Below are 21,026 nucleotides of genomic sequence, written 5' to 3' on the forward strand. Positions count from 1 at the left end.
CCCCCCCCACCGAGCCGAACTAATTGACGCAGCTAAGCGCAAAAGCCATCACTCCTCATTGAACCACCTTAACCACCACCACCCAAACGTTCTCTCCAATGGGCCCCAAACTGTTGTGCTCCTTGCAGCAAAGCAAAGCAGGCCGCGCTGTGGTCAGCCCCAACTTGCACCCCTCCATTTCCTCATCCCTTCCCCAAGTTCCTGTCATCCCTTCCATCGCGGAGCGGACGCGGCTGCAGTCGGGTACCCGAGCTGCCCGATGGGCAAGATCGCGGACGCACCGGACGGACGCAAAAGGTGGCGACGCAAACGACGAACCGCTCCGATTTGCGATCGCGAAGAGAGGCCTAGCCGCGCTCGCGGTCGGCGACGCGTGGCCGTATAAAAGCAATATGGAGCCGTTTTCAGTCAATTAGTTTGTTTCGAAAACTGCCAACAGCAGCAGCAGCAGCCCGCGCCACCGCTTGGTGTGAGAGAGAGCTGGTGTCCTTTTTGTGCGTGTGTGAGATTGTGTGTGTGTGCGCGCAGCACGAACAGCCTTCCCCGCTCGTCTAAACAGTCTGCCGAGGTGTCGACAATACTGCAGAGCCAAGACAAGATTCAGCTCCCTCGTGTCCCAATAGACGCATCGCAAAACCAAATTTGCTAACGTGATTCGCGTGATTGGGTCCTCTAGACTGTTGATCGACGTGTGCAGAGAGTAGTGTTCGACGCGTGCACAGGTGCATCCCAACACAAAACGCCATCTCACCCGTTTGCCAGAAAACGTTCCAGCAAGGAGAAACGTTCCTTGAAGCAGCGAATGTTTGCCCAGCAGCCTCTGACAGTGGAGAATTTGGTGAAAAAGTGACTCAGTGGTCAGTTTTCTGACAAAATTTCTACAACGAACTCATTGCCAAAAGTAGACAATAAACTCGATCGAAACAATTGCGCTGCCTGCTAGTGACTGCTGTTTGCAAGTGTCCTGACAACGCTGATCCTGAAACGTCTCGCAAGTGCCAAACGTGTTGTGTCCTACGAAGGTGCAAAACGAAGCTGTGATCGCTGGTACCGGAGAAGCCAAGGAGATCAACGAGATCTGATCATGTAAGCTCAGCTTTCTTGGTTCTTAAGCGCACTATAAGTGTATTGTATTTATTTTGATATAGTGAAACATTATGTGGGTAACCTGCTGGTACCGGGTTAGTTCTCCAACTAGAACAACCGTGTTCAATCAAACATTTTGCTATTGGATTAGTGAGCCACGACTAAAATGACTAAACTCGTAAACTGCCACGACTAGAATTTTCCAAACTGTATCTAATGTGTTGGTGTTAAGATAATCTTGAAGTGAATTTTGATCTTCTCTCTTTTTTAAATGTTTAAAAGCGTTATTCTCATTACGAGCTTTTCCAATTGGTCGAATCCAATTCGAAAGTCTGATAACCAATTAATTTCTTTCTGTGTTTCAACGCCATTTGATAGTCTGACACAAGAGCATGTATGCAAACTTTTGTTTTGTGTTTTGTTTTATTCACACAATAATTTTAAATATTTAGATCATAAACAAGTTTTTGGACTTGATGTTATTGTCGATCTTTGTTAGCGAAACGCCATTAGCTAATACTTAAAATGCAGTTTAATGCTCACAGCGCTCCTATAACAGGATTAGGATCTTAGGGCAAACAGTGGAAAAAAGACAACATTTTTAATTTATTAATTTGCGCTAATGTGTTATTATTAATTTAATTATTAACATTTATTAATCTCTACAAACTACTTCAAGCAGGAGGTTGAATCTGAATTCAAACTTTAAAAATACGTTTTTATTATTTATAACCTTCGGTTCGACGACTTTGAACCAATTTGTAGGAATAGTTTAATGACACTGTTGTATTGATTTGGTTTGAACATGTACATTTACCACCCAGACGTTTATATACAGCATCCCAAAGCCTCTGCTCGATGCTCGATGATCATTTACTATAAAATAATACAGCCAAAATCGAAAGAAACAAATTTCCAGAGCATTTCAAAGCTATGGTCACCCTTTAACGTTGTTTACATTCACCCCGCCAGCGATAATCTCGCATGCCCTGCCCGATCATTCAACAGCAGATAAGATCAAACAAAAGCTCAACTGATTGATCCGCTTTATTTTCCACCGATCTCGGCTGTGCCCGCTCTCAGGCCGCGAATCAAGCTGAGCAGCTTTACCGGACCGCAAAGGGGGAAAGGGGGAAAAAGCTTGCGGGATGCGGGCTGGAATGTGTGGAAAGCTTTTTGCGTAAACAGGCCCCCGCCTTCGCCCCTCCCGCAAGTGCACAATCCGCAGAGTGCGCGATCGTCCACAGCATCACTCGATGCAGCGCTTGTATTTGAATTTCAAAGCATGGTTTTAATTGTTTAATTATCGATTGCCTACCGAACAACACAACTGCACCACCACCACCGTACCGCTTCCCATCCGCTCCCAAGTGCGTGCAGCGTGATGCTCGTGACCGTTACGCCACACAGCCCGCACGCGCCACGCGTTCGATGCCAGCCAGCAGCGCGTACACCCATCCCGTGCGTGCGCAACACGCTCGCGCACGCGCGCCTCCGGCCCGATGTGCACGAATCTCGCGTGCCAAACGGAACTCGAACGCTTCCTTCCGAGTGTGCGGAACCACAGAACAGAATTTGGAGGCAAGCCATTTGCCAACCGGGTGCCGATGGAGGCGCCCTTTTGCATGCAGCGAAGGGTAATCGTATGCAACAAATGCAATAAAACAACAACTTGTGAATGTTGGGGCTGCTACCGTGTTACGAGCGCGTGCCAGCAGCAGCAGCAGCAGCAGCAGCAGCAGCAGCAGCAGCAGCAGCAGCAGCAGTGCGTTATGCTCCGGTTTTTACCCTTTCGAGCGCGAGCGGAATCCGCTAGAATGCCCGGTGCGAAGGTGGAAGTTGTACAGGGGAAGGTTAAACGCTTGTTGTACGTTGTACAGAACAACTTTACAAGGTGCCATAAAAAAGAGAGAGAACAACAGCAATCCAAGCATCGCCCGATGAGCGTTAAAACGCGCGTCAAAAGATCCTTGCTTGCTAGGGGGGGGGCTTCTTGCTGGGGCTTGCCTATTATTCCAGTACCTCCGGGTCCAGGGCCTCGGATAGCCCTGAGGCTGACGCAATAATCGTATCCTATTGCAGCTGGCCGGCTGTGCACGGTGGGGAGGCTTTGATTCGGTGCGGAAGCGGGCCGAGAACGACACCCGGTCCGGCCATGCCCATTTATGTTCCCGGGCGAAGATGCGATGCATTATGTTCGCAGCGCTGCTACCACCCGCCCCGGGGAGGGGTCATCGACGTGCAGTCACGCACCGCAGTACTTACAGTAACGCAGTACCCACCGGTTTTTCGTTCGCCCTCCCCAAGAAACGGCTCGGACGTTTGCGCTATGCATTCTACCATTATTCGCCACATTTATGCGCGAGAAACAAGAAGCTACGCGCGATGGGAAGGGTGCGCAGCGCGTAATGAATTGTGTCTTCTATCGAAAGATTTGCATCGCGAGGAGATGATACTGCGATACCGGGGGTGGGGCGGTCGGGAGGGACCCCTAGTGCGCGCAATCTTTGCCTCCATTATTCACGATCGTGGCGCGATTCGCGTTCGCGCACTTCCGCAGACCGAGAGACACCTTATCCGATGACGGGCGGTCGAGTTTGATTGGCAAGAGATGGGCGGTGGAAGGGGCGCGGGAGGTCAAATGGGGTGTACCGATCGGCTAATTGAATAGAGGGGTTCCCCCGGTTTGCCCTCGGATGCAACACCAGCGATGGTCCCCTCTACCGCCCGATGATCGCGTAGATCGTCAACGATTAGAAGGCGACGTTATGTGCTTAGCTACTGTACTTTGCGTCTAATAGCATGATCATTGCCGCCACCACGACCACCACCACCGCTATGTGGCAGCGCTGATCGTACTTCCCTGAGAACGCGGGATGCACGCGAATCGCGATGGCGAAATGCGCCATCCAGCCGGCTGCCACACAAGCGCTTTCACTTGCGCTTAGAACTTCAACGGGTGTGGATCTTTATCATTGTTGCCCAACGGTCGGTCGCAATCGAGCTGTGTGTGTGTGTGATCGGTCCACTTTTGCGCCACTTCGGAGCTGATTAGTGCGCTACGCCAAGTGCACTACGCAACAAAACAGTGTGGATAGCATTTTTCAGCCAGCCATTTCCAGTCCCTTGCCATCAGGTGAGTAGTGCGGTTGAAACATTGTGCAAATGGTGCTCTCCCGATCAGTGACACTTCACGGGAAGACATCTTCTTCAGTGCTCACTTGCTTGCTGCTCATATCTCGTACTGCCTCTGCCTGTGACTACATACATTCAGTCCGTGCTGGAGTGGCCCTGTGTCTCGCAGGTTGCCCCATTGCGGCCGCCAACTTGGCGCAAACAAAAGTGGCCACTGCCAAGTCAAGAGAGATCGTCACAGAAATACATACAACACAGCAAAACAACGGCAGCAAAAAAAAAAAACGACCCTACATACAACGCCATAGAGCGGTGCCGCAACATTGCTCGAGTAAGTGCTCTTGACCGTGCGGCATCAATTTCACTTTATTCCAATCAAACGTATTCCGTCGATCGGTGGCGGGCCACGTCCAGTGCGCACTATGGATGCTTTCGGTACCGGACTGGCCAGCGAAGTTTAGTGTGGCACCAAGCACAAAGCCAAACCACCGGACCAAAACCAACCCCGGAGAGACGCCAGACTTCAGAAATCCTGAGGATCGTAAACAGGCGGACGAAGTGCAACGAACGAAAGCGCCCATCAGGGAGTCCCCTAACGCGGTGCACATTGCGCACTATCGATCGGTCAATAATTCTATCCAATCTGCTTTATTGCTAAAGTATTACAGCTGCTGAAATGGTCTCTCTCTCGCTCTCGCTCTTGTGGGCTAGCGCTGGCCCTGAACCCTACCATCTCCTTGTCCCGTTTTCTTTCCTTCCCTTTGCGCCCCTTGCGCTGGCTCACTAATGCCACCACGATCGACTGCACTGTGATTAATGTGCGAGCTTGTGCGGTCTAGTGCAAGACTTGCAATTTGTGCAGCGTCGGAGGGTGTTCTTTTTTTCGCAAATCACAGCCCACGCAGGCCAGAAAAACAGGAACGGATGTCACGCGCAAGTGCGAAAAAAGTGTGTAATTAAAAGCTAATTGAGCGCTTCCCGATATAAGGTAAACTGGTGTAACTGGGTGTTTTTTTTTTTGCACAGACCCACAACGCGGAGGCGACTCGCAGGTAAAGTCAAGTATGCGGATAAAGCGATCGGAGGGATGAATATTTAACGACGCGCTCATGGGAGTTCGTTCAGCGCCCGGGTCGCTGGTTCATTAAATGGCGAATGGCCGGAGTGTATCGAAAACAAGTCTGTCAATAATTTCCACCAAAATTGACACGCCACCCCCAGGCTCCAGCCGGCCGCTCAACGCATTTACACATTTACTAGCAACGCTAGACAAAGAACGTTCTACGCTCCAGCAGTAGCGGCAGTGCGTCCGAACGCTTCCGCCCGAAATCGGCTAGTTACAAAGATTCGTTAGAACAATCACCTAGCCCACCAAGAAACCAACTAGTCTGCCCGCACGGTGGTGGCAGTGAAGGGGAACGTTCTGTGCTGCGGCTAGCAGTGGGTTTTATAATCAGCAAAACGATCAGCGATGCCACTTGTGGCGGGTGCCAAAGAGACACACTTCACAGTGCGACAGTGATTCAGCGCTACATTCCGCGGATGGTTTAAGGCACTACCGTTTCCGCCATAACCTAAAACCAAACACTCGCACCGAGGCAGGATGCTCAAAAAGTCGACGCACGGTTCTGCACGGGGAGATCTCGCGATAAACAGGCTGTGCCCCTTTTTGCACCCATCGGTACCGGGTATCTAACCGTGATTGGATGTGTAAACACACTCTCCGGCTCAATAGGGCGCACATGGGGAGGGGGCTGTACAAACGTACGTGGCGAGCGATCAGACAGCCAGAGGTATGCACGCACGCAACACCCATTGTGCACCCTTTTGTTGACAAATCAAGGCTGCTGCAAAATAGATTCCTGCCGATCGGTACTTCAGATCTGTCCATCATGCCAACACGGCGCGCGACCTTGCCTCCGGCCCTTCCAAATAAGCAACACATTCCAGCGCCAAATACACGTCTCGATAACGGGTGTCGGAGCAAAAGGCACCGTTCGGGAGCTCCCTGGCACACGCACAACAACATTGCGCGATCCCGCTGACCCCAGGGTGAATCAGAGCGAATGGAACGATCGTGCGTCGGAGCTCTCTGTCCCCAGCGGAGAGCATTTGTCACGGTTTGTTTGATGTGTCACGCGTGTGAGAACCCTTATTACCATTTGTAACCTATTCATCCGCATAAGTCACACCACACTCGGCGGGAGAGTACAAAAGCGATGCGGGGAATATCCCACCGGGCACCATTTTTAAACGGCGCGGAAATACCAGCACAAACAGCGAGGGAGAAAAAATCACCCAACGTCCCGACAATTGGTTGGAACCGAAACCGCTTCCGCTGTGCCCGGGAAACGAGAATGCAAAACCGACTGCCTCTGGAGCTGTTTGCTGTTCTCTCTCTCTCTCTCCCTCTCGCCGCAAAAGGAAGAGCGTCAAACCGACGGACGACGCCCGTTCGCGTCTTATGCAAATAGCAGAGTGCAGCAGAACTTGCCGCGATCGGTAATTCCCCTGCCGGAGCTGTCGGGGCAATGTGACTAATGTTTCGATTGATCTGATCAGTGTCTGTGTGTGTGTGTGTTACGTATGCAGGGCACGTTTTCGCGAGCGTTTCAAGTGCAAAACGCACGCCGCCGCGGGAACTTCCACCAGCCACCGCAAATGCACCACGTGCTTTCGCCAGGGAATGCACCGCGCAAAACCTTCCCATGCACTGCCGCCCCGCATGCGGAGGGCTCAAAGTTCATGACTTGTCAGCCACCCCAAACGGTAGTTTGATTAATTGAATATTTGTTTTACCACCCCCCCCCCCCCCCTTGCTCATTGCACCTGTGTGTTTGCTGTGAAACAAGCTACAACACACACCCACCGGTAGAATAATCGCATTGCAGCTAGTTGAGCCGTGCGAGGTGTTTGCTAGTTTGCTCCAGCTTCCTCCACCGTTTCCCACAGCACAGTCGGTGCCGATGACGAATGTTGCATAATGTGCATCAAGCTTTCGATTAATTTATGCCTAAACGATGGCTGCCCAGCTGGTTGCTGTTGCAAACACACAGAGGGCTGCCAAGCTGCAACCATATGCGATGCGTTCCGACCGGCAATTAGCCATTGTTTTGGGGCCGGTAGCCACCAGCTTCCGCGTAGGGGCGCGGACGGGAGCCCACGTTTCCCAGGCACCCATCCTGCTGGCGATCAGTACGTGTTAATAGTAGTGCAGCAGTTTGAGTGGCACAAAAAGAAGCAAAAAAAAAGAAGAGAAAAACAAGCAAGAACCCATTAATAGAGTGTTGCCCTGCTCCACTAAGAATGGAGATGTTCAGACGGGGTGGGTTAAGGGTAAAAAGGCAAACAAATTAGATGAAGAGGTTGGCGGTAATTGTTTCCGACTGGTTCGCATTTGTGCGTCAAGCGGTGCCGCTCATCACCTCCACGGCAATTAAATCATTAGACGATTGTTAGAAGTAAAGCCCACCCAACCTGTACCAGCTAATTGGCATGGTAGTAGCGGGTGATGTTTCCACTCGCCAACACCGGCACACTGCCTGGTCGTCTTCGACTTCCCCGATGAAGGGGGCGAGTGGCGTGCGTCTCCATCGGGTGTGAAACAAATACGAGCGACGTTTGATTTGACGAACCAGCTTGGAAGAATCAATCAAGCACCTTGCCTTCGCGCCCTTTACACATTCCGCGCGCACAGGTTGAATGACCGTTCAGCGTGGGGGGGGATCGTAGTACGGTTGGGAATTGGAGCACCGAAACCACTTTCCTGCGCCAGTGAATGTCAAGGCCTTGGGAGCACTGCGGCCATGTCCTTCGGGATGGTTGTTTGGCTCTCCTTTTTTTTTTTTTTTTGAAAGTTGATATCCTCTCTTCTCGCTGGAATGTATCAGATTTCGGACGACCAACGCCGGCCCAAAAGTCCGCGTAGGAACCAAGGACATCCAGCCGTACCGGAAAAGGTTTCGTGACAGCTTGGCTCACCCCGGAGCGGGTTCGGATTGAGCAACGAGCACGAACTCAAATTTTGCCAACCTTAAACCTCCTGCTGATGATTAACTTCTTGCTCCACACATCATACTGGCGGGGCACGCTAGCTGCGTGCGGATTAGTCTTCCTTCCCTTCACGCCACCAAACACGCACCGGGTGCCGCGCTCGATTGCGCACGCGTATCCGGACCGGATCGGATCAAGGACTGTGCGTCAGGCACGCGCCCAGCTGCAGCCTGGGGTGTGGGGAGCAACCTTCCTCGCATACCACACATTGCGTGTTGCAAAAAAAAAAAAAAAAAAACGGTAAAGAGAATAAATATTGCCACCGCAGGAGCGACGAAAGACGAAGAGCAAAACACAAATTATTTCGCACGCCCTCCATCACGATGCGGGGAGGGCAAGGCGCAATAAATAATTCAGCGAGCATGGCGACCATAATTGATTTATTTCTATTGCGTCGGACAGGCGGCTGGCAACTGCTAACCGGCCCGGGCATAACCGCATTCGGTTGGCCCGCTTTTGCTCTCAAGATCAATAGATCGGGCCAGTTAGGACTTTATTGACTGCGGGTGTCGAAATCGCATTAGCAGTCGTTTAATCATTCTCTTTTTTTATGACCAACCCTGCACCGTGCAGCATTGACCCAAACCGGTTCGTTCTGAGCGGAGTGCATCCCAGCGTGGTGCAGCATGCTGCCACACTTCCACCGGCAGCATTGGCTTTCTAGGCGGGTTTTCGCAATATTTTAACATCACACCATTACGATGGCCGCAGCGTTCTTCGTAGTAAAATGTGGAATTAATCTGGCCGGCAAGCAAAAAGGCCAAATGCAACCGGCAAACGAGCCTCCGACACCAAGTTGCGGTAGCATCGCGGCACCATTTGCACATTGCTTTTCCTGCGCCAAACATGCAAACGCGTAATAAAACCGTCAAAAACTGGCACGCGTTTGCGCGCGGCCACAAATCACTACCGGCAAATCACGTCCGTGACACATATGAGCAGTGTTTCAATCGCAATTTTTCAATAAACCAATTGGCACCAATTTCCAAATCCGATTCCGGTGTCCCCCGGGTGCAGTGCGGGGCAGGACCGGCGGGTGGAGAGCGAGAACATTTGGTGCCCTCACGCGGTTAATTGAATTACCCACCAAACGCGGACAAACGAGCCGCCGCAGCTCGTTTCATCTAGAACAAACCGAACGGTGACGGTTCCGCGTGTAAGAGCTTCACAACGATGCCAGCACTGGAGTAGCAATCCAGTGTTAAAAAGATAAACCTTGCCAATGGCCTCAGCCGCAGTGTTTTGGGGGTTCGTCGTTTGCTGGCGGAGATGTTTGGCATAATTTCTCGCCGTACCCCGATGTTAGCTCACGAGGGTCGATTGACGTGCGGTGGAACACACAACCCCGGGCCCGGTTACCCATGGGGTCACCCCTCATCCACCACTACCACAACTCCTCTTAGCGCCTTGTTTGCGGGCATGATTGCGGCTCAAGTGAGGCGAGAACGCAAACAAATGTTAATTAAAATTTCCTGCCACCATCTCGGCCCACTGGCTGGCCGCGTTTGGGGTGAAGCAGCATCCTCATCTCGCCTCACTAAACCCCCCCCCCCTCACTCTGGTTATGTGATTTGTGATTATTAACCAGGATAGTTTCCGAAAAATTGCAAACGTTGCTCATTTTTCGCCCTGTTTGCACGACCCCACGGTCATGGAATGCGCAACGCGCGTCGCTCGTTGCGCAATAGCAATTTAGTAAAATTGGAAGATGGTTTAATTAGATCATACAATTGCCGTGCACCGAAAGCAAACACAAAGACACACACACACACACACAAAGGGGGTGAAACGGTGGCTGCTTTAGAATGGTAATTGAGTTGAAAACAATTTTATTTCATTGGATGCGTCCGCAACGCACACGTTAGAACGATCGGCATCGTGTGCAGGGGTGGCGTATGAACGAACGGTTTAAAATAACTGCTCAATTAGATTGCAGATTATTTTTTTGGTTTCTATTCTACCATCTCAAAGCCAAATTAGCTCGACCAACAACGTGCCCGGCACTGCTGCGGACTCAACAAGCGGAAGCGTGACCTGCTTGGCGTCCTGATACATTTAAGCAAACGCAGTCCGGCGGCATTATTTGTTAGAAATGATCGCTTGAACGTCATCAGCATGTTTATCCACCGATTTGATTTCAAGATCAGATAAACATTTCATAGTTCGGGTTGTTGTTGTGGTGGTACCTTTATTCAAGGATGATGCTCGACAAACCGCACTCGCAGTCAGTGCCGTATTTTAATATTCGCTCCAATTGACATCCGTGCCACATTAACGTGTCAAATTGAGCTGATGCCTCGCCAAGGACAGTACCTCCCCCCAGTGCAGGTGGAATGCGGAGGCACAATGAACTCGCGCGTGTAAAAATCTGTTCCCGGTACCTCTCCCCTCTCTCTCAAGACACTTTCATGTGTCGCAAGAGCTACCAAGGGTCACATGTCTACAAAACCTTGAACGGGGATCGCTGGGCAGAAGGATGCACCCTGCGCCTGGAACGGGCTCACGTCTTAAAATAAGCATTCCGCATGTCCCGCCGTTCCGGAAATATCACACCGTCCAGCTTTCACAACGGTGAGGACCGCTCTTGCCGACCCGATGCGACGCCAAGGACGGCAACGTGCGCGCTGATCCAAAAATAGCTTCCGAACAGTACGGCGATCGGCGATTGCGTGATACCGATATGGAAGGAAGCGCATGCGGAAGATGTCCTTCGTGCCTTCTGCCGTGACACTGGTGCGCAGGATGCCGTTTCGAAACCGTTCACCACCAAGCGGGGGAAGCTTTCGGTGGCTCTCATCCGCAATCCCTTATCCGCGGAGCCTACCGCGCACACGACCGATCGTGTACCGATCATCAGTTGATGAATGTCTGTAACGCTCAGTAATCAACACTACTGTTACTATTACTACTACTGTCGGCGAGAACGCTGCTCACCACTTTAGGATAATGAACGTGCTTCAACCTACATACCCCGGAAGTGGGGTTTGTCCATGGCCCAAGAGCGGAGGTTAACAGTCCAGTTGTTCATCTGCTGCAATCGTGCAAATGACACTTGTGCCGTGTTTGTACCGAGCAGCATTTGTGTACACTTATTGTCAAATGTCTTCAAGGCTGGCAAAGGAGGAGAACGGAACCACGCGTGGCAATCCGCGCAAGTTGCCGTTCGAATAGGACTGGGAATCCCCTCGCGATCCCCGGATTGTGCACAGCCAAGATCCAAGGGCAGACGGAGCGGAGCGGACAATATGATACAACACAGGATGCCACCGATTCTTGAACATGCATACCGATCGATTGTATTAGCGGGTCGTGCTGCCTGCTTCCTAGATTTATGTACGGCTGCCCTTGTTCCGCTAATGGATTGGCGGGGAAAAGTGAACAACAAAAAGGGTTGCGTCGTGCATTGCCCTACCTAGTAGCTGCATACTCACACTTCCTCCCCTGCCTCGATCGTGGGCAGTGCGGCAGAGGGAAAGGCAGTGTTATTGCTTTCCCTTTTTCTGGTCTTTTTGTTTTCGGAGCGCCACCGAATCGCGAGCACGCGAAGATCGGCCCCAAAACCTTCCACGCTGTGGTGTGGCCTTCGCGTCCTTGAATCGTGTGACGGATCGTCACTTTCAAGTTCGCGCACGCAACTCCCGCCCCCAGACATTGGCGGCCCGTCCTAGCCAGCAGTCCCCGGTGGCGGAGATGGAAGTGAAAACGAAATGGAGCAATGCCACGATCGCGCACGCTCCACACACTAACTGGCCAAATAAATTAATTAATGAACAAAAAAAAAAGACAACCGTACGCACTCCGCAAAGCCGCCACCTTCCGACCCCTCATTCCAGCGTCGGGCGGGGTAGGGCAAGAAAGCGACAGGTCGAACAAAGCAGCAGCAGCAACAAAAAAACATGAAGAACTAGTGTAAAACATAAAGGCGCATTGGGGAGGGAATCACAATAAAAACGAGGTGACCAAAGACAGACAGAAGCAGCCGACAAGAAGCGAAACAAAAACTATCACACACACACACACACACACACATACACACACGGCATCTTCCAAACCTGACTTTAATCCCATGCTCTTGGCGTTTGCCTTGACGGAGAGGGAGAGGGACAGGGCCGGCACAACATCAAACCGAGAAGCCGGTGCCCGACGGTGATCGGCAAGGCGCGTGCCAACCGCGACCGGGTAAAACGAATTGAAGAAGTACAAACAAGAAGTAAAAAAATAAAATAAACGGATTTACGTTATTGCAAAGAGCGGACACCCTCCCCGGACCGGACGTCGTGACCAGGTGAGGGGGCACCCGCTGAAACGGAAGGACGAATGTGCGGCATGTGAACCAGTTAGCAGTTGGCACGCGCAACGAATAACATTATCGATTTAATTAAGCGATCGCAATGGCGAACGCGCTGCCACTCTCTGCCAAGGGTTATGATGCTGTGGGGGCGGGCGTTTTTAATGCGAAATAAATGACCCTTGGGAACGCGATATCGCGCGAGAGAGGGAAGGAAGGAGAGCGCTGATCAGGCAGAGGCGTGTTGGTGCGACACATTGCATTAATTCGCCACCGATCAAAGCCCGAGATGACGTGGTGTGCGTGGTGTCGATTAACGCCGTTTTATATTGTAAGGTCGCTGTGAAGCATAAATCTCTTTTTCTATTACATTTCTACACCTATGTTATGATTCTTCTGAAACATGGTTATGTAGTCACCCTCAATTCTGAGTTACGGCCTTGTCCCTCATTCTCATTGAGCGTTTTTCTTGCTTATTGTTTCATTCCAGCGCCCGGAAGCAGAAGAAAGCGTGGCAGTGCCTGTGTAACGACCTACTCGCGATCACCTTACCGACACCATGGGTACCCTGCCGCAGCTGGCCGTCGTCAAGGGAAAGCTGTGTCCGCTGCAGCCGACCTTACTGCACCGTACCTTCGAATCGAACGTTGACAAATTCTGCGGCACCGACACGGCTCTCATCTACAACGGTAGGTCTGGTCGTCTGGCGGCCACGAGCCACGATTTGTACCGCACCGAAACCGAAACCCCGATCGATGTCACCGTGCTTGGGTGCTTTTTTGGTCACGCCGCGCTTTCCGCACGAGACTTCCCGACCCGACCGTCGATGGTTGATCTGCCGAGCGTGAAGGATTGGTTTCGGCTTTGGTACGGCGCGCTGCTTCGGGGATCCGTTTTTAATTAATTTAAGCTTACCCACTTGCCGATGCTGTCGTAGCAAGGCGCCGAAGGTTGATCACATGTCTGCGTCCCCGCAAAGGCACCCGGTTCTGTGTGATTGATGAAGGTGTGAAGGCGTTTTCCATGCTGCGATCTTAATCGAAACAATATCGCATTAATGTTATGACCATCGTTTCTAACGCCACTAGTCCTATGAGCGGAAAGTGGTAGAGTGAGCCCAAGGAAATGGAAGCTCTTGAAGCCGACGGGCCATCTTTTGAACCGGAACGTCTTGGACCGATCATACGTTTATCGTTTTGTTAGCAGTGGCGAACGTTTCAGTCAAGAATGCTGCTGTTTCACATGCTTGGAAGGTTTGCATAAAAAGAGGGCTTTTCAGACTTGGACTAGGCCTGGTCTCGCGGCACAGTCACACAACTAAGCAAAATACACATCACAGCCACAAGCTCAACCATGGATCAAGAACCGACCCGGGATGTGCCGAGACTTATCTATCCATAGTTGAAGTTGACAGGCATAGATCGACTACGATTGTATGGAGCCAAGTAAAAAGAATTGAACTTAGTATGGAAAGAATGACAAGAAATGAATTTAACATCAGAAATCGTTTGAGTTGAACAGAAATATGAAGTTGTACACGCATTCAAGTTACACTTCCTCACATTTAAAAGATATAGACATAGATATCAACATACTTGTGGAAAGGTTCTTTTTCAGGTCCTTTTTCAAGTCTCTTCTTTTACTCAGTCTGGAGTGAGCGATAGTACGAAAGGCACCCCTTTAATAATATGATCTTCCTAGGACATTTCGATCGAGCGGACCGTCATGACTCACTCTATGTATTAACCAACCAATATCAATCGTGGTTGATTGATTGCCACGCACGATTTTTACGTCAAATTGCTTTGTAGATCGATTACTTCCTGCTTTAATAACTACGGCAAACTGTTTTGCTTTTATGAGGATCTCACCAAACACGAATTTCGAAGCCGAAGCTCCTGAGATGTAAGAAGGTTAATAAGACACTCATCCGCAGTTGATGAAATGATCTGATTCAACCTAGAGACTCCAAAAGTTGTGAGCTGGTGGCAGGTCAACATTATTTCGCAATGCCTAGTTGAAGAATCTTTTGAGCTTCAAATGATTCCCAATCCACAGATGGCGCATGCTCATGATGTGAAACATCAAAGGCAATTGTTGCTTGTTGATGTTTGTACAGTTTTTTAGTACACTCACGATTAAGCCAACATTCGGTGGAGCCTTTCATCACCGCTGCTACTATAGCGAAACTTCTGCGCCATGACGCTCTCGGTAAATCAAGTGCCAAGTGCCAACTTCTCCAATACGGACCAAAACCCGCCCTCCTATCAATCAGTCGAGTGGATGCATACATTATACACACACTTAATTGCCCTACAGTCTAGGTCTCCCCAAATGTTCGCCCGAATCTAGTGCAGCAAGTTCGTGCCAAATGCATCCACACTCCACACTCCCAACACATGCTTGCTAGTACAGGGTTCGGCGTGTGTTCCTTTCACTAGGTCTCATTAGCTGCCACAAGAAGCGGATGGCCATGCAGCAGCAGATCACTGCTTTCGTTTATGTTCGCGCGACAGTGAAAAAAAAAAAACCAGACCCACCAGACCGGACAGATTAAACGATTTTGCGTTGTAAAATCCGCACCACGTAAAAACCACGTACCTCTGTGAGCACCATCGAACCGAAATATCATCTTGTTTTATATGGGGGGGGGAGGTCTCCAGCCGCTCCAAAAATGCGTGGACCCTGAATTCTAGTTCAAGGTCAAGAAAAGCGAACACCCCAATCCCCCGCCGAAGCGCCACACCACCGCGTGTTTTCACCGTCGCGTCGCATTCGCGTTTGCGCGCGCGCGCTTTGATGGGGCAGTTTCCTTCCCAGCCGCGCGCGCATTGACCGTGAGCGACCGAGCCCCACCAGTGGGGTGTGTGTGTGTGTGTGTGTGTGTGTGTATGTTTGCTTTCGCTATTCGTTGGCCTTTTTCTTTTCGCGCACGCACCACGCTGCGCCGCGCACGGTGGCCACCACGTGAAACCACGTGAAGATCTCAAGACCGGACGGTCTTCTTGCCCAACCTGGTTTGTTCGACCCGTTCGATCGAGCACCTTTACCGTTTGAAAGGTTCGCAAACACACACACACACACACACACACACACACACACACACACACAGACACACACACATAAAAACATGCACAAACACCCCAACAAACCCCCACAGCGGTCGCTGGGCAGGTGCAATTTTGAAGGGTTGGTCGACCCGCCGTCTAATTCCAGGGCCATGGCACTTGACGCTCAGCATTAGAAGCCACTCCCATCTCCCCACCCCCCCTCTGTGCATCGCAGTAAACCGAATCGACCGAACTGGTGGTCTTGGGCACTTGCGCAACACAGACACCGCACACTTGCTTGCGGTACTTTTTGCGCGCCAATGTTTTGTGTTTTGCGCAATCCTGCAGTACACACAGCCGAGAGCAGCGTCATTAGCTTTCGGCCCGGTGGTGTGCTGCAGTGAGTGGTGGCTGGGGCCAGCGGTACGGTTTGGCATTCGGGGCCCCAGTCCAAAGTCGCAAACGTTGCTGTTGCCGCCGACGGCACGATATGAATTATCTACGCGAACGCTGGACGACGAGCCCTGTTGGAGCGTGAATCGAATCGGTTGACAACGTGCGAGTCAAGCGGGTCCAACGACAAAGAGCACATTTCCGTTTCCGATCGGGCCCCGATTGACGATTGGAAGTGCATCACCGGACCAACTTGTGAAGCGTTGATGATCGGGCTGTAATGGGAAACATGGTGGCGATTTGCACAACACCGTTCCGGCCACGGAAACAATGCCAGTAGCGGTGTGCATTGTTTCAACGCAATGTCGCGATCGAGCGATATGCACGTGGAGCCACGGTGCTACCGTATGTGTCGGGTGATCGCTAAGTGCGGCCTTTAGCCTGATTTGCTTCGTCCCACTAACGCTTTGTCATGCTTTTCCACCCCCACAGACGAGGATGGACGCGGCGAGGTGCAGATCAACTACCATGCGCTCAACTCGACGGCCAACCGGCTGGCCACGGCCATGCTGCACCGCATCAAGGAGCAGGCCCGGTCGCAGCCCAACACCGACGGCGACTACATCGTGGCGGTCTGTATGCATCCGACCGATCGGCTCGTGACGACGCTGCTGGCGATCTGGAAGGCGGGCGCGGCCTACCTGCCGATCGATCCGACCTTCCCGCCGAACCGCATCCAGCACATACTGGGCGAGGCGAAGCCGGCGCTGGTCGTGTACGATGCCGACTACGACAATGCGGCCATCTTTGGCAAGACGCCCGCGGTCAGCTATGCCGAGCTGCGCAAGCGGGCGAGCGACCTGAGCAACGCCAACATCCGGCCGGAAGCGATGCTTGGCAAGGGCGAAGCGCAGCTCGCCCTCGTACTGTACACGTCGGGCAGTACCGGTGTGCCGAAAGGTAGGTGGATAGGTCACACGGGAAGGTCACGGCAGCGAACTCTCTTAGGACATTTGCACTTACGCCTTCTCTAGCTCTCTCTGTTTATATATATCCTCTATCTTTTTCTCTCAATCTATTTATATCTCTCTACCCCACTCTTCTCTCTACTCTTTCTCAATTTCTTTATTCGCTTCTCTACACCTCCCCATATTTCTTCTCTCTTCACTCCCTCTCACTCTTTCTCTCTGTCTCTCTCTTTACCTATTTCTCTCTCTCTCTTTCCCCTCTCACACTCATCTCTTCTTCATTTTTCTCTCTCTTTCCCGCTCTCTCTCTGTCTCTCTCTCTATTTCTCTCTTTTCTCACTTTCATTCTCTGTTCTCTCTCGTATCTCTTCTTTTTCTCCCTTTCTATTCTCTTTTATTCTTTTCTTACCCAATCTCTACTATCCCTCTCCTCCTACCTGTCTCCCTCGTTCCCTCTCTCTTTCTCTTTCTTTCTCTCTCTTTCCTCTTTTCCTTTGTTTTCCTCTCTCTCTCTTTCTATCTCTCTCTCTCTCTTTCTCTCTACATATCTCTCTCTTTCTCTCTCTGTCTTTCTACAACTCTATTTCTCTCCATCACTTTCTCTTGATTTCCCCTACCTTCTTTCCCCTTCTCTCTCTCTCTCTCTTTCTCTCTCTTTCTCTCTCTGTCGCTCTCTCCTTATCTCTCTATTCTTTTTCTCTCCGACCCTTCTTGCCTGCCTCTCTTGATCTCTCTCTCTCTTACACACACACACATAATCTCTCACACCTCTTTTCCTTGCAACCCTCGCACAGGTGTTCGGCTCAATCACGAAACCATCCTAAACCGCCTGCAATGGCAGTGGGGCCGCTTCCCGTACTCGGCCACCGAGCGGATCGGCGTGTTCAAGACCGCCCTCACGTTCGTCGACTCGGTGAGCGAAATTTGGGGCCCGCTGCTGAACGGCATGGCGATCGTGATCGTGCCGAAGCGCATCACCAACAATCCGGAAAAGCTCGTCGACCTGCTCGAGCGCTATCGGATCGAACGCTTGGTCCTTGTTCCGACGCTGCTCCGTTCGCTGCTGCTCTATCTGCCACTGCAGCAGCAGCAGCAGCAACACCAACAGCCACAGTCCGGTTCGACCAAGCTGCTGTACCACCTGCGCATCTGGGTGTGTTCCGGCGAACCGTTGCAGATTTCGCTGGCACGTGAGTTCTTCGACTACTTCCAGGAGGGTGTGCACCAGCTCTGTAACTTCTACGGCTCGACCGAGGTGATGGGCGACGTGACGTACTTCGTGTGCGAGTCGCGGAAGCAGCTGGAAGGTTACGAAAAGGTCCCGATCGGGTACCCGCTGGACAACACGACGATCTACATCATGAGCCCCGATCTGCGCCCGGTGCGGACGGAGGAGATCGGCGAGCTGTACGTGGCCGGGCTCAATCTGGCCGAGGGGTACGTGAATGGGCGCGACCCGGACCGGTTCATCGACAATCCGCTGGCGATCGATCCGTCGTTCGGCCGGTTGTACAAAACGGGCGACTATGCGTCGGTCAGCAAGGGCTGTGTGTACTATCAGGGGCGCATGGACTCGCAGATCAAGATTCGGGGACATCGGGTCGATCTGTCCGAGGTGGAGGCGAATTTGCTCGGGCTGGCCGGCGTCGACAAGGGCATTGTGTTGTGCTACCGGGCGGGCGAGATCGACCAGGCACTGTTGGGCTTTGTGACGCTGGAAGCGGACGCTCCCTTCCAGACGGGCCTGCAGGTGGAGGCGGCCCTCGGCGACAAGCTGGCCCACTACATGATCCCGCAGGTGGTGCTGCTCGAAAGCATCCCGCTGCTCGTGAACGGCAAGATCGACCGTCAAACGCTGCTGAAGATGTACGAAAGCACCAACAACAATGGTACGTACAGGGAAGATGCTTGGTACCGCGTTTTGGGCATTAGCAATTAACATTCTCCTTCATTTGCAGACGATACACAGATCGAGATCGAGTACGACTACAGTGACGTGCCGGCCGGTCGCCTGACCGTCGCCAAGGATCTGTTCGAAACGGTCGGCCAGGTGATTGGTCGCTCGACGCGGGCCAAGATTTGTCTCGCGAGCAACTTCTACGAGCTCGGTGGCAACTCGCTCAACTCCATCATCACCGTGACGCAGCTGTGCGGCAAGGGCTATCCGATCAGCATTACCACCTTTATTGGGGCGAAGAATTTGGGCGAAATTCTCGACAAAATCTGTGCCGACGAGCGGGAGCTAGCGAAGCACCAGCTCGAATCAGCGAACGGCAATGCGGAGGAGGGCGAGTTCGATTACCGCATGCAGCTGACGGCGTACCCGCTGGCACTCGAGCACAAGAGCGACACGATCAAGTAAGTGACAGTTAAGGAAAGAGAGGCCAAGAAGGTGTACTTACGCTCCCGTTCCTCCCGTTACGCAGCATCATCACGTCGAGCTTCTTCGAGAAGGCGGACCTGGAGCAGTGGCTCAAACCGCAGATCCACGAAACCGACTACCGGGACATCCTGGAGGACATCTGGACGGTGCTGATCGAGAAGGGCCTCAGCTTCATCGTGAAGGACGAGACGGGCCGCCCGGTAGGCGTGTCGCTCAACTTTGACGCGCACGACGAGCCGGAAGTGACCGTCACGAGCAAGCTGATCATTGTGTTTGAGTTTTTGGAATTCGTCGAAGGACCGATCCGGTAAGAGAACGGGGAGCGTTTGGTGGACACACCAGGGTGGAGTTGTTCCTTAACGTTTTTCTCTCTCCGCATCCTCGCAGTGATAGCCAGCTGCCCACCGGCAAGAACCAGATACTGCACTCCTTCATGATGGGCACGTGTGCGGAGCTGTCCGCGCAGGAAAACATCGAGGCGATGCACTTCATGGAGAGCGAGGTGCTGAAGCTGGCCCGGCGGCGAAACTTTGCCGGCATCTTCACCACCAACACCAACCCGCTCACCCAGCAGCTCGGCTCGAACGTGTACCGCTACCAGACGATGCTCGACTATCAGGTCAACCAGTTCGTGTACAGTGCGGACGGTACGAGACCGTTCGCGGCCGCCCCGGACAGCCAGCGGGCCGTCGTGCACTGGAAGGACATTCGGTGTGCGTAATGCGTGTTGCCCGTTCCACCCCCTGCGGCAGCGGCAGCTCCAGTTGCGTTGTACCTGCATGAGAAAGCATGCAAACACACGTATACCATATTTAAGTGCGTTTAATTAAGTTATTTAATTTATGAACACGGAACAACCCTCACCTGTTTTTTTTTTGTCTTTAGCGCGTACACCATGGGACGGCATCCGGCGCGATGCAAGTATAGGTTTAGATGTAGTTGGTCACGGGTATACACAGAGACAGAGCCACACGTCTTTCTTCAGTATTTTTTCTTCTTATGTATCATTTGCTCACGACACAATCGATAACGAAACCCGCGCACCACAGCCTACCTTTCCACACACATACACACACGGTACAGGGGTGAGCACGGCATCGTGACGAGGTAAACTTTAGGGGAAAAGCAGTATTTTAAAGCACAGCGATAGCGACACGTGCGAGAAGCTTTCAAACGTAGGACGATTGTGTTTATCAGTCGAAGAATGTTTTTAGTGTGTGGAAGAAAGTAACGCAGTGCAGGAGAGCAAATGTAAGCAAACAAACAAATGTGATTCAAAAGCTTCGCTTTAGGGGAGACCTTCCGGTTTATGCTTTTGGGACTGGCTCCAATGAAAGGTATGCATTGAAAAGAACCGCAAACAAACATAAAAATGGCAGCGTAATGCTCAACACTGTAACGATGAAGCTATGTAGATGTTAAGGACGAAATAAAAAACAATTTCAAAAATGGTACCTCGAGTTATTTACGGGATTCGATTTTTTACAATATTGTGCAATGCGGTTCACCATTTGCGTAGTTTTGTTTTCTCATTTCCTCTTTCACCAGCTTCCCACTACAAAACCCCCGGTCGCGTTCTGTTTATGCATATATTTCGTTATCTCTTTTTTTTTAATTTCGATACAGACGCTAAAATAATAATTCATAATAACACTTATTTCGCCTCTTGT

The 21,026-nt window shown here is 51.6% G+C and overlaps 1 protein-coding gene across 3 annotated transcripts; it reads left to right on the forward strand.

Moving 5' to 3' along the window:
• Positions 1 to 417: 417 nt before the first annotated feature.
• LOC121599892 (mycosubtilin synthase subunit C) lies at positions 418 to 20,808 on the forward strand. 3 transcript variants are annotated; one of them, XR_006005759.1, is made up of 8 exons: positions 418 to 1,086; positions 13,053 to 13,251; positions 16,498 to 16,965; positions 17,768 to 18,862; positions 18,932 to 19,331; positions 19,400 to 19,663; positions 19,744 to 20,172; positions 20,242 to 20,808. XR_006005759.1 is itself a non-coding variant. In XM_041928013.1 (7 exons), exons 2-7 carry the CDS (start codon positions 13,122 to 13,124, stop codon positions 20,075 to 20,077), a joined length of 2,691 nt encoding a protein of 896 aa, XP_041783947.1. In that variant the 5' UTR covers positions 418 to 1,086; positions 13,053 to 13,121; the 3' UTR covers positions 20,078 to 20,808. The 3 variants fall into 3 exon arrangements, 2 of the variants coding, with proteins under 2 accessions (XP_041783947.1, XP_041783957.1); XM_041928013.1 differs by having other exon boundaries at positions 19,744 to 20,808; XM_041928023.1 differs by lacking the exon at positions 418 to 1,086 and adding an exon at positions 3,986 to 4,222 and having other exon boundaries at positions 19,744 to 20,808.
• The last annotated feature ends 218 nt before the right edge of the window (positions 20,809 to 21,026 follow it).

This window comes from Anopheles merus, chromosome 2R (assembly GCF_017562075.2).
Source record: "Anopheles merus strain MAF chromosome 2R, AmerM5.1, whole genome shotgun sequence".
Taxonomy (NCBI): Eukaryota; Metazoa; Arthropoda; class Insecta; order Diptera; family Culicidae; genus Anopheles; species Anopheles merus.

Bases quoted from the DNA above. Each gene is read 5' to 3' on its own strand.
- LOC121599892 (XM_041928013.1), top strand. From the start codon at position 13,122: ATGGGTACCCTGCCGCAGCTGGCCGTCGTCAAGGGAAAGCTGTGTCCG. The intron at 13,252-16,497 runs GTAGGTCTGGTC...CCACCCCCACAG, and splicing joins CACGGCTCTCATCTACAACG to ACGAGGATGGACGCGGCGAG. The intron at 19,332-19,399 runs GTAAGTGACAGT...CCCGTTACGCAG, and splicing joins CACAAGAGCGACACGATCAA to CATCATCACGTCGAGCTTCT.